The sequence below is a fragment of the Lynx rufus genome, unplaced genomic scaffold, assembly GCF_022079265.1.
Source record: "Lynx rufus isolate CCGP_SWC_20201006 ecotype Redwood Valley unplaced genomic scaffold, mLynRuf1.p SCAF_2, whole genome shotgun sequence".
NCBI lineage: Eukaryota > Metazoa > Chordata > Mammalia > Carnivora > Felidae > Lynx > Lynx rufus.
The window spans coordinates 26735938-26756823 of NW_025814834.1; the positions used below are offsets into that span (position 1 = coordinate 26735938).

The 20886-nt window shown below is 38.4% G+C and overlaps 1 protein-coding gene across 3 annotated transcripts in view; it reads right to left on the minus strand.

Moving 5' to 3' along the window:
• Positions 1 to 20886, minus strand: part of UNC80 (unc-80 homolog, NALCN channel complex subunit) — a 222632-nt gene that overhangs the window by 57050 nt on the left and 144696 nt on the right. For all 3 annotated transcript variants that reach the window (XM_047085057.1, XM_047085055.1, XM_047085056.1), the window contains 7 exons: positions 19788 to 19931; positions 16639 to 16739; positions 15530 to 15616; positions 11751 to 11934; positions 9713 to 9807; positions 7978 to 8067; positions 7150 to 7251 (listed from right to left, as the gene is read on the minus strand). In XM_047085057.1, coding sequence (XP_046941013.1) covers positions 7150 to 7251; positions 7978 to 8067; positions 9713 to 9807; positions 11751 to 11934; positions 15530 to 15616; positions 16639 to 16739; positions 19788 to 19931 — 803 coding nt within the window. The remainder of the gene's footprint in view (positions 1 to 7149; positions 7252 to 7977; positions 8068 to 9712; positions 9808 to 11750; positions 11935 to 15529; positions 15617 to 16638; positions 16740 to 19787; positions 19932 to 20886) is intronic.

Consider the following 20886-nt stretch of genomic DNA (forward strand, 5'->3'; position numbering starts at 1 on the left):
ACTCTCCAGAGCCAAGCGTAGACGAGAGGCCCACGGAAGAGGGTAGGAAGGGTGGAGAGGCATTGCATGCTACACGGACTGGTGGGAGGGAGCCGGGGCAGCAGAGGGCCAGCCAGCCTGCCCTACAAGGCAGAGCCCCCAAGTCTGGCTTGCAAAAGTGGAGGGGCCAGGCGGAGTGTGTTCTGATAGCCAGCAGGACTTAACATCTGGAATGTTATAAGTCAACAGCTCTGCTCCGAGAGTGGGAGGGCTAGAGGACAATGGGAGGGAGAGGTGTTGAGCCCCGGAAGACAGAGCTCAGCTCGGCGGGGAACAAAGGCGCTGGCCAGTGCCATCTCCCTCTCCCATCCCCCAGGCAAAATCCCAAAGGGACCAGTTCCCATCACGGAACTTGCTTGCACCACACAAACACCCAATGCTGTGCTTCTGTGGATCCATTCCTCCAACGGGTCTGCCTCCCTCCCGGTGCCACAGGGCCCCTCCCGAAGTGGACCACCGAAGGCAAAGTGAGCTGAGTCTGCCCCTCCCGCCCCTGTGCACCTTGCGGATCCACCCTGGCTAATACGCCAGATCCCATCGAAGCAGCACCACGAGCCTGGCGGTGTGCAAGTAGCTCAGACAGGGGCCACACCACTCCACAGTGAGTCCTGCCTCTGGGAGAGGGGAAGATAAGGTACACACCAGTCTGACTGTGGCCCCAGCAGTGGGCTGGGGGCAGACATTAGGTCTGACTGTGGCCCCGCCCACCAACGCAAGTTACTATAGACAGCACAGAGGAAGAGCCCTGCAGTTCCGCGCCACTCCAGGGACTATCCAAAATGACGAAATGGAAGAATTCTCCTCAAAAGAAACTCCAGGAAGTAGTGACAGCTAATGAACTAAACAAAAACGATTTAAGCAATGTAACAGAAAATGAATTTAAAATAATAGTCATAAAATTAATCGCCGGGCTTGAAAAAAGTATAGAGGACAGCAGAGAATCTATTGCTACAGAGATCAAGGGACTAAGAAACAGTCATGAGGAGCTAAAAAATGCTATAAATGAGGTGCAAAATAAAATGGAGGCGACCACAGCTCAGATTGAAGAGGCAGAGGAGAGAATAGGTGAATTAGAAGATAAAATTATGGAAAAAGAGGAAGCTGAGAAAAAGAGAGACAAAAAAATCCAGGAGTATGAGGGGAGAATTAGAGAACTAAGTGACACAATTAAACACAAAAATATAAGCATAATTGGTATTCCAGAGGAGGAAGAGAGAGGAAAGGTGTACTTGAAGAAATCATAGCTGAGAACTTTCCTGATCTGGGGAAGGAAAAAGGCATTGAAATCCAAGAGGCACAGAGAACTCCCTTCCGATGTAACTTGAATCGATCTTCTGCATGACATATCATAGTGAAGCTGGCAAAATACAAGGTTAAAGAGAAAATTCTGAAAGCAGCTAGGTATAAACATGCTCTAACATATAAAGGGAGAATGATAAGACCAGTGACGGATCTCTCTACTGAAACTTGGCAGGCCAGAAAGGAATGGCAGGAAATCTTCAATGTGAGGAACAGAAAAAATATGCAGCTGAGAATCCTTTATCCAGCAAGTCTGTCATTTAGAATAGAAGGAGAGATCAAGGTCTTCTGAAACAAACAAACACTGAAGGAATTCATCACCACTAAACCTTCCCTACAAGAGATCCTAAGGGGGATTCTGTGAGTGAAATGTTGCAAGGACCACAAAGTACCAGAGACATCACTACAAGCAGGAAAACTACAGACATCACAATGACTCTAAACACATATCTTTCTATAATAACACTGAATGTAAATGGAGTAAATGCTCCAACCAAAAGACACAGGGTATCAGAATGGATAAAAAAACAAGACCCATCTATTTTCTGTCTACAAGAGACTCATTTTAGACCTGAGGACACCTTCAGATTAAGAGTGAGGGGATGGAGAACTATCTATCATGCTACTGGAAGTCAAAAGAAAGCTGGAGTAGCCATACATATGTCAGACAAACTAGACTTTAAATTAAAGGCTGTAACAAGAAATGAAGAAGGGCATTATATAATAACTACAGGGTCTATCCATCAGGAAGAGCTAACAATTATAAATGTCTATGTGCTGAATACGGAAGCCCCCAATAATTAATTATAAATAACTGTCATAAAACAATCAAAACATAAGCAACCTTATTGATAAGAATAAGGCAATTTCAGGGGACTTTAATACTCCACTTACAACAATGGATAAATCATCTAGACACAGGATCAATAAAGAAACAAGGGCCCTGAATGATACATTGGATCAGATGGACTTGACAGATATAGTTAGAACTCTGCATCCCAAAGCAATAGAATATATTTTCTTCTCGAGTTCACATGGAACATTCTCCAAGATAGATCACATACTGGGTCACAAAACAGCCCTTCATAAGTATACAAGAATTGAGATCATACCATGCATACTTTCGGACCACAATGCTATGCAGCTTGAAATCAACCACAGGAAAAAGTCTGGAAAACTTCCAAAAGCATGGAGGTTAAAGAACCCCCTACTAAAGAATGAATGGGTCAACCAGGCAATTAGAGAAGAAATTAAGAAATATATGGAAACAAATGAAAATGAAAATACACCAATCCAAAGGCTTTGGGATGCAGCGAAGGCAGTCCTGAGAGGAAAATACATTGCAATCCAGGCCTATCTCAAGAAACAAGAAAAATCTTGTTTTACAAATCTAATAGCACACCTAAAGGAAATAGAAGCAGAACAGCAAAGACACCCCAAACCCTGCAGAAGAAAAGAAATAATAAAGATCAGAGCAGAAATAAACAATATAGAATCTAAAAAAACTGTAGAGCAGATCAATGAAACCAAGAGTTGGTTTTTTGAAAATATAAACAAAATTGATAAACCTCTAGCCAGGCTTCTCAAAAAGAAAAGGGAGATGACCCAAAGAGATAAATTCATGAATGAAAATGGAATTATTACAATCAATCGCTCAGAAATACAAGCAATTATCAGGGAATACTATGAAAAATTATATGCCAACAAACTGGACAACCTGGAAGAAATGGACAAATTCCTAAGCACCCACACACTTCCAAAACTCAAACAGGAAGAAATAGAAAACTTGAACAAACCCATAACCAGTGAAGAGATTGAATCAGTTCTCAAAAATCTCCCAACAAATAAGAGTCCAGGACCAGATGGCTTCCCTGGGGAATTCTACCAGACATTTAAAGCAGAGATAATACCTATCCTTCTCAAGCTGTTCCAAAAAATAGAAAGGGAAGGAAAACTTCCAGACTCATTCTATGAAGCCAGCATTACTTTGATTCCTAAACCAGACAGAGACCCAGCAAAAAAGAGAACTACAGGCCAATATCCCTGATGAATATGGATGTAAAAATGCTCAACAAGATACTAGCAAATCGAATTCAACAAAATATAAAAAGAATTATTCACCATGATCAAGTGGGATTCATTCCTGGGCTGCAGGGCTGCTTCAATATTCGCAAATCAATCAATGTGATACATCACATTAATAAAAGAAAAGTTAAGAACCATATGATCCTGTAAATTGATGCAGAAAAAGCATTTGACAAAATTCAGCATCCTTTCTTAATAAAAACCCTCGAGAAAGTCGGGACAGAAGGAACATACTTAAACATCATAAAAGCCATTTATGAAAAGCCCACAACTAATATCATCCTCAATGGGGAAAAACTGAGAGGTTTCTCCCTGAGATCAGGAACACGACAGGGATGTCCACTCTCACCGCTGTTGTTTAATATAGTGTTGGAAGTTCTAGCATCAGCAGTCAGACAACAAAAGGAAATCAAAGGCATCAAAATTGGCAAAGATGAAGTTAAGCTTTCACTTTTTGCAGATGACATAATATTATACATGGAAAATCTGATAGACTCCACCAAAAGTCTGCTAGAACTGATACACGAATTCAGCAAAGTCGCAGCATACAAAATCAATGTACAGAAATCAGTTGCATTCTTATAAGAATAAGAATAAGAATAAGAATGCTTCTAATAATGAAGCAACAGAAAGACAAAGAAACTGATTGCATTCACAATTGCACCAAGAAGCATAAAATACCTAGGAATAAACCTAACCAAAGATGTAAAAGATCTGTATGCTGACGACTATAGAAAGATTATGAAGGAAATTGAAGAAGATATAAAGAAATGGAAAAACATTCTGTGCTCATGGATTGGAAGAATAAATATTGTCAAAGTGTCAACACTACCCAAAGCTATCTACACATTCAATGCAATCCCAATCAAAATTGCACCAGCATTCTTCTAGAAGCTAGAACAAGCAATCGTAAAATTTGTATGGAACCACAAAAGGCCCCAAATAGCCAAAGTAATTTTGAAGAAGACCAAAGCAGGAAGCATCACAATCCCAGACTTTAGCCTCTACTACAAAGCTGTAATCATCAAGACAGCATGGTATTGGCACAAAAACAGACACATAGACCAATGGCATAGAATAGAAACCCCAGAACTAGACCCACAAAATTATGGCCAACTAATCTTTGACAAAGCAGGAAAGAACATCCAATGGAAAAAAGACAGTCTGTCTCTTTAACAAATGGTGCTGGGAGAACTGGACAGCAACATGCAGAAGGATGAAACTAGACCACTTTCTTACACCATTCACAAAAATAAACTCAAAATGCATAAAGGACCTGAATGTGAGACAGGAAACCATCAAAACCCTAGAGGAGAAAGCAGGAAAAAACCTCTCTGATATCAGCCGCAGCACTTACTTGACACATCCCCAAAGGCAAGGGAATTAAAAGCAAAAATGAACTTGGGACCTCATCAAGATAAAAAGCTTCTGCACTGCAAAGGAAACAATCAACAAAACTAAAAGACAACCAATGGAATGGGAAAAGATATTTGCAAATGACATATCAGACAAAGGACTAGTATCCAAAATCTATAAAGAGCTCACCAAACTCCACACTCACAAAACAAATAACCCAGTGAAGAAATGGGCAGAAAACATGAATAGACACTTCTCTAAAGAAGACACCCGGATGGCCAACAGGCACATGAAAAGATGCTCAACGTCGCTCCTCATCAGGGAAATACAAATCAAAACCACCCTGAGATACCACCTCATGCCAGTCAGAGTGGCTAAAATGAACAAATCAGGATACTATAGATGCTGGAGAGGATGTGGAGAAAAGGGAACCCTCTTGCACTGTTGGTGGGAATGCAAACTGGTCCAGCTGCTCTGGAAAACAGTGTGGAGGTTCCTCAAAAAATTAACAATAGACCTACCCTATGACCCAGAAATAGCACTGCTAGGAATTTACCCAAGGGATACAGGAGTGCTGATGCATAGGGGCACTTTTACCCCAATGTTTACAGCAGCACTCTCAACAATACCCAAATTCTGGAAAGAGCCTAAATGTCTATCAACTGATGAATGGATAAAGAAATTGTGGTTTATATACACAATGGAGTACTACGTGGCAATGAGAAAGAATAAAATATGGCCCTTTGTAGCAACATGGATGGAACTGGAGAGTGTGATGCTAAGTGAAATAAGCCATACAGAGAAAGACAGATACCATATGGTTTCACTCTTATGTGGATCCTGAGAAACTTAACAGAAACCCATGGGGGAGGGGAAGGAAAAAAAAAAGAGGTTAGAGTGGGAGAGAGCCAAAGCATAAGAGACTCTTAAAAACTGAGAACAAACTGAGGGTTGATGGGGGTGGGAGGGAGGAGGGTGGGTGATGGGTATTGAGGAGGGCACCTTTTGGGATGAACACTGGGTGTTGTATGGAAACCAATTTGACAGTAAATTTCATATTAAAATAAAAAAAAAAAGATCTTGCAGTTTTACCCAAAACCTCACATTTTGTAACACATTCACAATTCAGGTAGTTAATACTAACTCATATATGTGTGTGTGTGTGTGTGTGTGTGTATGTATATTTTTTTATTTTTTATTTATTTTTTATTTTTAAGTAATCTCTACATGTGATGTGGGGCTTGATCTCACAACCCCCGAGATCAAGAGTTGCATGCTCCAGTAAGCCAGCCAGATGCCCCAATGCTAACTGTATTTTTAATTATTTAATTGGTCTAACTCTGTACCATTCTCATTCATTTCATGAAGGTATTTTTGAACAATCCGATGCCAAATTGATCTTGATATGTGCAAAAAACCTGAAATGATAAATTATCCTGAAATTCTGGTTTAGACATTTTATTACAAATAAGTGAATGTAACATATAGACTGTATTAAAATTGTATCATTATTAGAATTGTGGACTGTAGCAATATTTTGCATGCAAACTAGTGAATTTCCTTATTCTGGTCTTCAATCTTAAATATAAGTACAACTGCTTGATTACATTTCCTTCTGTTTTAAGGGAAGTTAGTAACATGCCTAAGGTCAGATGACTGGTCAGTGGCAGAGCTATGACTGTGTCCAAATCTGTATACCTTAGTTCAGTGCTTTTCTCAAGCATAATACATTTGTCCCTTTTATTTTATTTTTTCCCAGCTAGTGTAAACATCTCGGGCAAACTTCTAATAGCTACATTATGTGTGCTTCCAATCCTGTTTTACAAAACTGTGAAAAGAAAACTTGGAAACTAGTAGGTAAATAAATTAGATTTCTAGTGGTAGGGCACCTGGGTGGCTTAGCCGTTAAGCATCTGACTGTGGCTTAGGTCATTATTTTGCGGTTCATGAGTTTGAGCTCCACATCGGGCTCTATGCTGACAGCTCAGAGCCTGGAGCCTGCTTCAGATTCTGTGTCTCCCTCTCTCTCTCTGCCCCTCCTCTGCTCATGTTCTGTCTGTCTGTCTCTCTCTCAAAAATAAATAAACCTTAAAAAAAATAAAAGAAGAAGATTTGTAATGTTTATACCCAACAATTTGTTATAGTATTAATCCAACTGAGTGTTCCTTAATACCTCTCCATTATAATCCCATTTATGAAAACTAACACAGTATTTTGGGGAATTATTGATCAAGGGCCTATCTATCAACTCTCTCTAGAGAGGATTGCATCGGAATCATAGAATCTCAGGGTTGGCAACAAACACATTTACTGATCATCTATCCCAATGACTTGACAAAACCATATAATTAAACAGAGATGGTCAGGCACCTGTTTCTGAATGAGCTCCTGTCCTTTCTCTGGATGCATATGTACAAGATTCAGCTGTGGAGATACTGACCTCCGAAAAGGATAAATATCCCGAACATAGGTCTGTGGCAGGATTACACAAAGAGAAAACAAGAGTTCAAATGATTAAAACTTTACTGTCATTTCCTCTTTACCCAAAGGTCAAAGAAAGCTATGTATTTGATAATGGTTTAATCACTTTATGCTTCCCAATTCTATAAAATCCCAGGGAAGATAAACCCCCCTCCTCAGGAACGTGTCAAACCATTTAGGCTTAGCACCCTTTCCAAACACAAGGGTGTGCTGCATCAGGAGCAGAGGAGCCAAAGGCAATTTAATAAATGACATTCTGGAGGATGGTCACTGTAAAGTGATGTCAATGATCTTCTTGAGGAGCCTTTTTGGTCATTAGGTCAGGTTATCACAATCATGCTTAACATAATAGAAAGAGGAACAACAATGACTTTAGCATTCCAAATAGACCATAGTTATTATATGGGCAACTTAATTTTTCATCAAGAGGTGATAGTAATGAGTAACATAGTGCTCTACTTGCCTTATATCCTTTAATTATTGCAACCTATAGTAGATAATATCATCATCATCTTCATTTTACAGACAAGGAAAATGAAAGGTAACAAGGTACCATGACTAGTCCAAAGCTATGCTGACAGTAAGGTGGTGTCACCTAAGTGACCATATTCCTAACCTCTAAACAACGATACCTCCCTGAGTGAGAGGCACATTCAGGAAAGGCATGACAAGTTCCTGACATAACTCAACATGAGTGCCATTACTGCATGGTCTCACCTTATTGTAGTGGATAAGATTCCACCGTTTATCCATGAGAAAATAATGTGTTGACTGAGATTCTGGGATATTAAAAAACTCCAGACACTCCTAGAACAATAACAACAAATATAAATAAATGTTAACCCGGAACATATTATGTGCCAGGTAGTAAGCTGAAAGATACAAATATCCTAAAAACAAGGTAACGGCTTACAAGGATTATTATATCTAATATACTTTTTACATGTATATATATGGATACACATTGGATTTGGATATACAGTTCCGAAGAATGATACAATAAAGACTAGTCATGTAATATAAACCATCTGCCCTCCATGCGCTAAAAGATATACAATTAAAAATTCAGATGGAGTAGTGAACTGTGGAGGCATACTGGCATCTACTGGTCTCAATGTCAGGAAGAAAGCATGTTTAGTGACACCATTAAACATAATAGAAACTACAATTCATTGAGCAATTATTATATAGTGTATTCTAAGTTCAATGCTTTCCATGTAGACAACTTGTATGACTTCACTAGTGTGCCAGTACTGGTGAAAAAGAATCCGAGCCCAGAGAGGTCCTGTTTGATGTAGGACCTGTTGGTTCTGGTGGAATCAGGCTTTGGACTTACTCTGCCCTCATGCTACTCTGTCATTCAGTGTGAGTTGGAAAACGGAGTGGTTGCTGAAGTTTGCTCCATTAGGCCTTAGAAATTCTCTGGAGATGTCTGGGTGAGGCCTGAGGAGGTTTAATGACCCTTTGTACTGAAATAAGACATACAGGTTAGGTACAACTGAATTTTTCAGAGGCCTTTCCTGCTTATGTCTGGGTCTGGAGCTGTGTTCCAGGAAATCAGATTACCAAAAGTTTGGAATCCAGGTAAGTTGGGAATGGCTGTAGTAGTTTATTTATTACCTTATCTTAAAAACTTTACAGGCATGTGTAACCATGGGTTGCCTTTTTTTGGAGGAGCACAATCTCCATAATCATTAAAACTACTTTCTTGACCCACCTGATTTATTCTCAGATATGTGTTTTCTGCTTCTCCACTAATTTCTGTCAGTGCAAGTCAGACTGGACCCATGCAACTAGAGACCCTTTCTGTGGCAGGATCATCAGCCTGAGAGCTGGCAAACCCAGGGCACCTCCAGCACTACCCCAAGTGATGCCAGGAAGCTTCTAAGCAGGAAGAGACAGCATTCCGAGGGGAGTCAGGAGGACACACTAGAGCTTTGGGCTGCTGCTTTAGCTGAGAGAGAACCTGCATGCATTTGCACCTCAGTGCAGAGCAAAAATGTCAGTGTGGGGGAAAATTATGCAAGAAAATAGGGGAAGTACACAATAGTGGAACAGATTCTACCAGAGATAAATAAATGCATATATTCATTTGAAGACAGAAAAATGCCACTTAATTCTAAACTGGGTGGTCAGTAGCCATAGTTGTAGACATTGTGCATTAAAAAAATCACTTCTGTTGGGGTGCCTGGGTGGCTCAGTTGGTTGAGCATCCAACTTCGACAGGTCATGGTCTCGCAGTTCATGGGTTCCAACCCCACGTTGGACTCTGTGTTGACAGCTCAGACCCTGGAGCCTGCTTGGGATTCTGTGTCTCCCTCTCTCTCTGCCTTTCCCCGCCTGCCCTGCCCCCCACCCTACCCCTGCTCACACTCTGTCTCTTTCTCAAAAATAAAAAAAAAAAAAAAAACAATATTAGAAAAAAATCATTTCTGTCCAAAGCCATCCCTACCTTTAGCAGGGCTTCAAACTGAGTGTCCTCATGGACTGGTAACTGGGTTGGGATATCACACTCATTCTGTCCATGAACTACCAAGGTTTTGGTACCTATAGAAGGCAAACACAATAATAAACTGAACTCTGCTATAAGAAAGTTTATATTTAAGGCATAAAATATTAAAATATTATCAATAGGCTGATGTTTTTCTCGTTATGATTGTTACTATTAGTGAGTGCTTAAGGCAAATTATCCACTGAACAAATATCACTCCTTTATTTATAGTTAAATATATGTTTTAAATATATTTATTTACCAGGGGCACCTGGGTGGCTCAGTCAGTTACGTGTCCAATTCTTGATTTCAGCTCAGGTCATAATCTCACGTTTTGTGGGATCGAGCCCCACATGGGGCTCTGCCCTTGAAGCACACAGCCTGCTTGGGATTCTCTCTCTCCCTCTTTCTCTGCCCCACCCTGCTTGTGCTCTGTCTCTCTCTCTCTCAAAATAAATAAGCATGAAAAAAATTTAAACAATATTTACTTATTAAATAACAATAGCTACCATTTATGGAATTCCTGATAACTTTACATGTATTTTATATGCAAAATTATATTTAAATCTCACAGCAACCCTATGGTATGGGTATTATTATTTTCATTCTACAAATAAGAAAACAAAGAAAACAGATTCTTACAAGTAGGAACGTATAAGTAACAAAGACACATTTATTTAGTAGAAGAGTTAGCATTCAAACCTTAAGCATTGCAACAATATATCCCTTATTTTAAATGAGATGATCTTGCAATAATGGTTGAAAAAATATAAACAAGAGATATGAGCAAAACCATGACAAGTTTCCAACATGTAGTTTAAATTTACATTTTCTCAATTCTACTTGGCTCTGAGTTAATGCTTATTCTACTTCATTCATTCATTATAAGTCTTTGCAAACATTATGATATACCTTGACTTTTATTTTTATTTTCTTAATGAATGTTGGCATTTATTTATTTATTTTATAAGTTTATTTATTTAAGCAATCTCTACACCTGACGTGGGGCTCAAGCTCATGACCACTGAGATTAAGAGCTACATGCTTTACCTACTGAGCCATCCAGGCGCCCCAATACCTTGATTTTTAATGAGCTGTTTTTAAGTATATAAATGACAATATGAGTTTCTTTGCTATAATAAAAACTGATCACTTTGTTGGATAACAAGCATTATGGAATGCTTGCTGTGAGTCAGTTACGACAGCACGTGCTTTACCTACCTAGACTCATTGATTACTCGTGACTGTGAATGATGAATCACATCCTTATTTTACACACGAGTAAAGACAGCCTGAAAAGGTGATGCACTTTTTCCTAGCTAATATTAATTGTACAAATAATAAATGGCAGCAACATGACTTTCATGGCCTGCCATACCCTGTGTTCTTATCTCGATATAATTTTGTCTTTCTCTTAATTTTAATACACGTATCATCTCATATTTCCTTAGTCACTGCACCAGGATAAAGACTTGGCAGAATTCGTATCTTGAACAAAAAACAGCTATCCAAAGTGAAAAGGAACCGCAGCTAGAGTTTACATCACACTTCATGTTCTTTTGTTCTTCTCCTTCTTCCTGCTTGTCCCTTTTCCAATTTTTCATAAAGCCACCTCTCATACAGTTTACAAAGATCTGGGGTCCATGCCATGCAAACAATATTATTCCCCTTGCAGTGCCAAACATTCATTCAAAAAGGCTCTCTGTGCAACTGGCCCTCTGTGATAGACTTAAATAAATCTTCAACCTTGGCAGCCCTTCAAGGGCTGATTCACGTGGATCTTAGTTCTGATGTCTCCCCTTTCATCTGGCAATTGCAGACTTTTAAAGGGTCTATTGTATTTCTTCAGATCGTATTAAACAAAAATTCTTTGATGCACTCAACACCGGGGTCAGGACTCTGAAAATTTTCTCATGAATGAGAGAGACGGTTGGTCTTTAAAAGGGTTATTTATACTCTTAAAAAAAAAGTTGTATCACCCAAAGCAGTAGCAGATTACCTGGCATGGAAGCAGTCACCAGGAGCTTTACCTCACACTGTTCCTTCTTCATGGTCTGCTTCAGATCCTTGAAGAAGAGGCCCTCCACGTAGCCCACCACCTCCCACAGGAAAGTCAGAGTGGCTGAAATGGCATCCATCCCCCACTCGCAGGGGGTCCGCACAAAGTACATGATTAATCCCACCTAAGAGAACAGGAAGAGGTCACAAAGCCACAGTAATCCTGAGCAAACATTCTCATTCCCTTGGCTTTTCTTTCCTTAATTAAATGTTCTTTTGTGCCTTCATATTCTCTGCTCAACAGGTCCTCTAATACTTTCAATGGGCATAAGCAAGAGAGGGTATAACTGGAAAACCAACCAGAACAGGTTGCCATATATTTTTGTGTATCACTAAGATGGTGATTTCTCAAGAGGAAAGCAGAAGATTGTTTTTCCAGGCTTCAAGTCCCTTGGTAGCTCAAGTACTGAGGCCACCCCAAATTAATCTCTACATGATGTTTGCCCAAACAGTATTTGCAGCTTGGATTATATCTAACAGTCTGAAACAATGAACACTCTGCTTGGCTAAATGGTGAACTTAAGAGTTTTTTGTTCTTGTCACCTAAAATCTCGAAAAGCTCTGTGTCCTTTGGTACATGTTTAAATTTACAATTAAAATGTTTCATCATAAGGTAATTTTTTTGTTGTTAATAGGAGTAGAATATGTTAAACACTCTATACATTGAAATAAAGGGAGGATTGACTATATTGGAATATGTATTTCCACAAATTTGATGAAAGAAGTTTTAACAACCCTATTTAACAGTGCACAAAAAAATCATAAAGAAATTATGTAAAATTGTTTCCCCACTGCAGCTTTTTCTATTGTTTCTTGAAAAATTTCTTAATCTTAGAAAACTTTCTAGTTATTTTGAAAGAATCAGCCTATGGTGTCACTAACCTAAAATTGCTTTGATGGTTCTGTAGGCTAAATACCCTAATGAGGGCCAAACCTCATCTCTAGTAGAAATCTACCAAAGACAGGAAAAAGACAGGAAGTCCTATGGGTTTAAAGTGCCTTGATCCATCAGAAATGAGGCTTCTCTAAAACTCATGAAGCACATTCGATTCTTTCTCTTATGTATCTGTCAATGCAGTCTGGTGGTATTGGGGATGGTCAGGGTGAGCCTGCAGAGGAACAGTGGTTGAGAGGGCAGACATACTGAAGAAGTGTTAGTGCATATTTGTAAATAGAAGATTTGGAGATTTATTCCCTTAAAACTATCTGGGCACCAAATCCCTTTGAAAGTTTTCACATCCCCTGCTCCCAAATGTGCTCAAACCCCAGGGTGAAGATCAATGGGTCAAAGTTAAGCAGTGAAATGTCTCTAACAAAGTCTGGAAGAGATGGGTCAGTGGTCCCAACATCCCCACTATACACATCCTTAATAGTCATTAGAGAAAAAAGATATATAATAAGGGTAATGGTTTAAAAATGACTCTGCCCTTCACTGTTTTGCTGTTCTAAGTATAAGACCTATTCTATAGTCCACTCAAGGCATCCATGTGCTTGGGATTTGGGGAAAGATTAGGGTTTAGAGAGAAATGCAAAAACAAGAATTTATATTCAAGTACAATAGGATTATATAGCAAAGCCAAAGTGTTGCCAGGCCTATTCTTTATTAACTGACCTAGTCAGTTACCTAGCTGGGAGCACCTATGTGGGCCAATAAGGTTTACTTTCAGTTGACAGAAGAGAGTATGGCAAAAACGGAAATGAATGTCCATCTTCTTATCCCAGCGCTAAAAGACAATGGAGAGCAATGGTCCTGGTAAGTATCCCCCCTACCCAGTGACCCAAGGGAATGGGCAGACACCTGAAGGGGCTTTTGCTTCCAGTCTTTGGGTCTCTAGCAAAGGTTCAATTCAGGGCCTTTCAATAGCACTGGGATGCCACGTGATAGGTCACATACTTAAACTGAGGAAGGCCCTGACATTTGACTTTAATAACCTACCTTTGGTTTTTGCGTGGTGTAGCCAGGACCAAGAAGTAGCATAAAGTTTGGCTGGAAAGCTTTCTGGATAGAATTGCCACAGACTGATGTCACCGAGCATACTGCACCAGTCAGCGGCTTTCCTAAGCTGGAGCCATCTGGGACACGCAACTAGAACTTAGAGGTGTGTATAGCACCAGCAGGAGCCGAGGTGAGGTTGTCTCTCAGCAGGCACCACGTGGAGCCCACAGTACCCAAGTCATAGCAACCATGGGCATTGGTTTCCACTAGCCAGGCATCTAGCAACCAGCCAGATAAAGAACGCTGTCTCACAAAGGGAGGAGCCGGAGCAAATGTTGAATAATAGATAGAATGCTGAACGAATGTAGGAGTGCTGAGAATACTCACTCCGATTTTGCCCTTCCATCTTGTTTGTGTTCATGCAGTAATTTTCCTTGGGGCTACATGTTCCAGGTCCCTTGGAGGTTAATGTATGCCCTGACCAGAATGCAGGAAAGCTTGTTCTGAGCTTCCTTCTGGTGCACAGATGGTACCACTTTAGATAACTACCTGTTCACTTCACCTCGTTGCCCTTGCTCTATATAAAAGCTCTAGATGATGGTGTGGACTTCATGGAAAATAGCTGCATAGCACTTGGATTGGCGTCTGTTCCATCTCCCCCCCCCACCCCCCCACCGCCGTCAGTAAGTTACCCCGAATAAATTCTGTGTGAACAAAATGGAGTGGCTTGCTTCATTTTTCCATATCAAAGGGCCTCAGTCTGGAGGATACTGTCCCTCCTCCACCTTCCAACAACAAAGGTCTTTTTTCTTTCCAACTCCACATAGTGTTTACAGACGAAAGAAGTTGGAAAAAAAATAGGATTCCTAGGGGTTTTTTTTAGCCAGGAAAGACCGAATGCTATCCAAAGTTACTATTTATACATTTTTATCAGTCTGAACTTAAAAGTGGATTTGGACACTTATTTATATTCTTTCCCTTGTCACCCGGCTGGTGGGCACTCATGAGGGAAACCAAATCAGTCACAGACAAGAGAAAGGGATTACAAATTTTCTCTGCACAGAGGAGCTGTAATGTTAAATTTATCATTTCACTGCAGATGCATTTGGATTCCGCTTCTATTTCCCTACCTGCTAGAAGACTGACAATAGTGAGGGAGAACGAAGTTCCCCCAATGCAGACATTCACTTGGCTATCTGTCTGTCTGGATTAAGGTGTAGTTTCAAAGAACAGGCATCAGGCTAACCACCCCAAAACTGCATATTCATTTAGGGTGTAACATCCTAAAGAAACTGGTAAATTCTGGAGGGTTCAGGAAGGAGCTGTCAGGATGGTTTAAAGCAAAGATAGGCACTATGGAAAAATACACTCACAGATACTTTCCATCTAGGGCAACTATTTGCCTCTGTGTGTGTGTGTGTGTGTGTGTGTGTGTGTGTGTGTGTGTTTTAAAAAGCAAGATAGAAAAAGGGAAAAGTGACTAAAATGACATATAAGTTTTCACAACAGAAAACCCAAACTAAGAAGCAACATAGGGAAGTTGTATAGTGCCAAAGGAAGGCAGAGATGAAATGGATGTTTATTGAGTGCCTACTACATGCCAAGCAGAGTGTCAGGAGGGGCTTCCCTATACAAACAGGGGTGAATTTAGCTGACCATGGTTTACCTCCAGTCACATAATTAATGGGGGGGTTTATTGAAAAAGTTTCCTATGAATTTTTCCTCATGTTGCTGCTTCCTAACTGGAAATGAACATTTACAACTTACTGGAGGCTGAAACTCACCAAGTAGTTGAATAGGATGTGAGATGTCTGGGCAGGAAAGTCTCCAATATTTAAGAGAAGTTTGCGCAGCATGTACATTAACTCATCCTGAAAGAAGAACAGAATGTCTACATCTCGTTCAGCTACCATGCTGTAGGACATAAATTTAACTTCTTAAAAAGTGGGGGAGGTTCCTGCTTTTCCCTCATGTTGATTTCCATTATGTTCAGCATTTTAATATAGTATATATGATACTTATTAAACAGTATTTAAACCAACAGTAACACCTTTGCTTAGGAGCCAATCTGAAATAACTGAGCAGTAGTTAGACAAGTTTCTTTTCTTTCTTTTTTTTTTTTTTAATAAAAAGTTAGACCGTGTCTATAGGTCACAGGCAAATCACAGGAAAGGTATATATTTAGCCAATTCTATTTGCTATGACTTCCAGGTGTGATGCAAATGTCAGGCAGACCTATCTTGAGATACCATTAAATATACATGGTTTCATGGACTTCACAGGTCTACTTCCCGGGTTTTGAGTCAAAGAGATAAAGTTAGGTCAAGAGGGAATAAATAGAGATGTCTATAAGTCACCTTACCTTTCAGAAACTAAACTTGATCTTCTATAGAACAAGACCATAACACAGAAATGAACAAATACTTTTAATCAGTGTGTTTTGCCATTGCTCAGAAAACTACTTTATTTGTCATAATCTTTTTACACAGGTGGCCTGCTGAATTAGATTGTCTTGATTAATGGATAGTTTCAACATATTCTAATAATCCCACCTGTATCACAGACTACTAAGCGATCAGAATTTAATAAATATATTCATTACTAAGAACACTATACTGAATTTAGTCTTTGCTTAAAAGACTGAAAATCTTTCAGTAACTTAGGTTCATCACTACCAGTGCACCAAACACAAATGGAGACATCAGTCGATGGACAAATTTGAAAGAAAACAGCAAGGTTTAGTACTGCTCATCATTACCATTTCCTAAAGAACTTATTTGCTGTGTATCAGAAATTGATGTTCTATGCATAGCACTATGAAATCCATTGTTTGCTTTTAACAGTGTTCACCCACAGTGCTACACAGCTATACTACAAAGAAAGAAGAATTTACTTGTCTATTGCTGATGGTCAGTTTTTCCAGAAAATGTCGAAGAACTGTCGATGGATCTTCAATTAGACAATTCCATAAGACTTGTTGGGCCACAGCACTCACTTCAGAAGAGAGAAGACATTGAGCATTTGTCTTAAATAAAGTATTAGATAAACTATTCAAACAATTTACTAAGATTTTAATTAGTATCTTTTTTTTTGCCTTAACAATGTTCTGTAAACACTTTTTCTGTTGAAAGGTAGGTATTTGTTCTCATTGTTACTTGTTTCTGAACATTTTCACCTATAAAGAAAAGGTAACGAAAAAGTATAGGGTGGTCTTTAGATTTTAGAATTGCTTTTGTAAAGAATACATTTGTGATTTACAGTGATATATCATTCAGCCTTAAAAGAGAGAAATCTTGCCATTTGTGATAATGAAGATGGACTTTGAGGGCATTATGTTCAATGAAATAATTCAGACAGAAAAAGACAAATACTGTATGATCTCACTTATATGTGGAATCTAAAATAAACCAAACTCATAGATACAGAGACCAGATTGGTGATTCCCAAAAGAGGGGGTAGGGTAAATGTTTGAAGGTGGTCAAAAGGTAAAAACTTCTGATTATAAGATAAATAAATCCTGAGGATGTAATATACAGCATGGTGACTAGAGTCAACAATACTGTATTGCTTATTTGGAGGTTGCTAAGAGAGTATATTTTAAAAGTTCTCATTATAAGATAAAAATTGCTACTACGTGTGGTAATGGGTATTACCTAAACTTATTGTGGTAACACTTCATAACATACACATATATCAAAGTATTATATTGTACACCTAAAACTAATACAATGCTATATGACAATTATATCTCAATTTAAAAAGAAAGAGGGATGCCTGGGTGGCTCCGTTGTTTAAGCACCCGGCTCCTGATTTCGGCTCAGGTCATGATCTCAGTTTGCAAGATCAAGCCTGGTCTCAGGCTCTGTACTGACAGCATGGAGCCTGCTTGAGATTCTCTGTTTCTCCCTCTCTCTCTCTGCCCTTCCTTGCTCTCTCTCTCTCTCCCTCCCTCTCTCAAAAATATATTAATAAATAAACATTTGAAAAAATGAATAAAATAAAAAGAAAGACTACATTAGTGAATCTTTGTTTTGGAAATTACCCTAATTTTAGGAGTGATAAATATTTGTCAAATTAAAGTCATATTTTAATATTGGTTGCATGGAGAAATTTCTAAAGTAATTATTTGGTTCTTAGAAAATGTGTTTTGGTTTATAATGCATATGAATTAGAGATGATCTTTTACTGTTCATGTGAGTGCTTTAAATAGTATCTCCTTTAGTGAGATGAAGTAGTTAAGCCAGTGGTAATTAGGTTCCCACTTCTATGAGGATGTCTTAGGAATAAATAATTATTCCTGATGTGAAGAAAGTGCTTCTACTACTTTGGGGAAAACAATCAGGCCAAGACTGCCTGGAAGTGCCCAAGCTAGGAAAGCAGGTGGGTAGAAGTGAGTGGTAGATAAGCACTAGATGATCTTTAGTCTAAATGGTTTACTTAGTTTAGTGTTCTAAACTATAAATATGGAATTCAGCATGAATGTGTTGTTCGGTCTATATTTTGAATAAAAGATACCATCTTTTTGCATCAGAAACTAACCTTCCAATTAAAAGTATGGGCTATATAAATAAATAATATGAACAAGAGATATGTAAATATAAGCTTTAGTTTCTGTGTGTCTTTATAAATAATTAAAATAGGTGTAGGTTTTTCTTAGGTCAAAATTGGTTGCAAAACTATCTTAGCATATTATCTTTATTCTAATTGCTGAAGTAGGGCAATTTAACACTTAAAAACATGAAAAATACAGAAAAAGACAGCTGACAGTGAGACTACAAATCATAGAAACAACTTATAAACATTTTGCAATATGTCCTCTCATACACGTGAAATTTTTATTTACATGTAGTTTTAAATAATATGTAGAAAATATTCCTTGGCACTCAGTTTTTTACTTAGCAATATATTAAAAACTTAATGTTAATATTCTACTAGAATGTTATTTCTAATGTGCATATGGAGGTACCATGTCTAACTAATTGCTTTGCTGGAAATTTAAACTCTTCTCAAATATTTGTTATTTTAAATAATGTACAATAAGCAGAAACCTATAAAGACCCTTATACAGCCCTTGTTGCCCTAGGAAATTGCTAGAAGTCAAAATCTGTATCAAAGAGCTTTCACACTTTTAAGGTTTTTGACACCTATTGTGAAACTTTGTTCCCAGAATGCTTGTATTGAATTCTATATTCCCATCAGCAAGGTGTGAGGTTTCTTTTTTCCCTGAATCTTTACCAACTATGGGTATTTTCATTTAGAATAATTTTTTCACGGTAGCTGTACTTGAGCATAGCATAACATACAGAAAAGTTGAATCACTATGTTGTGTACCTGGAAGTAATATAACATCGTATGTCAACTATACTCAAATAAAAACATAATAAAATTAAAAAAAAGCTTTGCAATTTTTTGGCTGAAATATAAAGTTTCTATTGTTGTCTTAAACAACAATGTTGCTTACAGATGTTATTGGCCATTGGGCCATGTATTTATATCCTTTGTCCGTTTTTCTGTTGGGCTTTAAAAACATCATTATTGAGTTCTATGGGTTTTTTAATAACAACATTAGAAATATCAACCTGTTATCTGTCACAAATGTTACTCATCTTTACCCATAGTTTATCATTTCATTTTGCAATTATTATCTTTAGATTAGTACCTCTGGAAAGGTAATCAAGTGGGACAGATGGCATCGGTGGTGTCAAGCTAATAGCTAAGATTTCCAAGGTGGCCGGAATTGCCATCTGATGTCCACGGGGTCAAATAAGTGTTATTCAGTTTTCTAGTCGTAAATAATACTCCTAGACCCAAGTATGTATTTCAAATGCAACTTCTTGGTCATAAAGTTAGTGGGACAAGGAGATGAAGACAGTGATCATGTTAGTATAGTATACTACAAATCTGTAATTGTAGTTTGTACATAAAACAAATCAACATGTGACCAGTAGTTAATGTCTTCGAAAGCATCCTACTGTCCTCCATCAGATAACAGCTTCAGTGTTTTGTGAGAGTTATTGATGGGTTTACTAGTCAAAGCTATACCTGCTACGCCATCTTCCCGCACCTCACCATCCTCCATTAGATGAACAATGGGCAGCACGGCTGCACAGATGCATGCTGGGAACACTGCTTGGGGGGGCTGAGGCACATGGTGGTTTGGTGTGTGTTCAGTAGTGTGCTCCTCATCTGAAGAGAGAGACATCATTGGAGGGCTTTTCTCAGTATTGTAATCCCAGTGCAACATTTCTCAGTTCAAAGCTTGCTTATTTAACATCCTTTTGGTTATAGATATCTAGGTGCCTCAGCACCCTTTGTTGAAGAGACTCTTCTTTCCTTATTGAGGATTCGTGGTGCCCTTTTAAACATGACAGCGGTATAAATGTAATAGTTTACTTCTAGTCATTCAATTCTAGTCCATTGATTTACTGTCAATCTTTAGTCAATACCACACAGTATTGATGACTACAGCTTTACAGTAAGTATTGAAATTGGGAAATGTGAGTCTTCCAGTTTTGTTCTTCATTTCCAAGATGGTTTTGATTATTCAAGTATGTGGAGTAATCAGAACCCTCATACTTTTTGGAAGGAATGTAAAATGACACAGCTGATCTTGAAAATAGCTTGGCAGTGTACCCCACACTTGTACATCACTGTTCGTAGTAGTATAATTTATAATAGTCAGAAAGTGGAAATAAATGTCCACTAACTGGCGAATTTATAAATAATGTGGTATATCTATATAATGGAACATTGTCCAGGGACAAAGAACTGATATATGAGACAACATGGATGAACCTTGAAAATGTGCTGAGTGAAAGAATCCAGTCTCAACAGGCCATATATTATATGACTCCATTTATATGAAATGTATGGAAAAGCAAATCCATAAAAATGGGAGACAGAGTATTTATTGCCACTGGTTAGAGAAAGTGTGGATGAGGAACAACTGCTAATGGGTATAGCGTCTCTTTTTGGATGTGATAATATTCTAAAATGAGAGGTGATAATCATCATTCTATTCACACTCTATAAATATACTAAAAACCATTGCATTGTATACTTCAAAAGGGTGAATATTTTTGGTACATGAATCATATCTCAAGAAAATTATATCTGTGATAAAAAATATAAATGAGCCTTT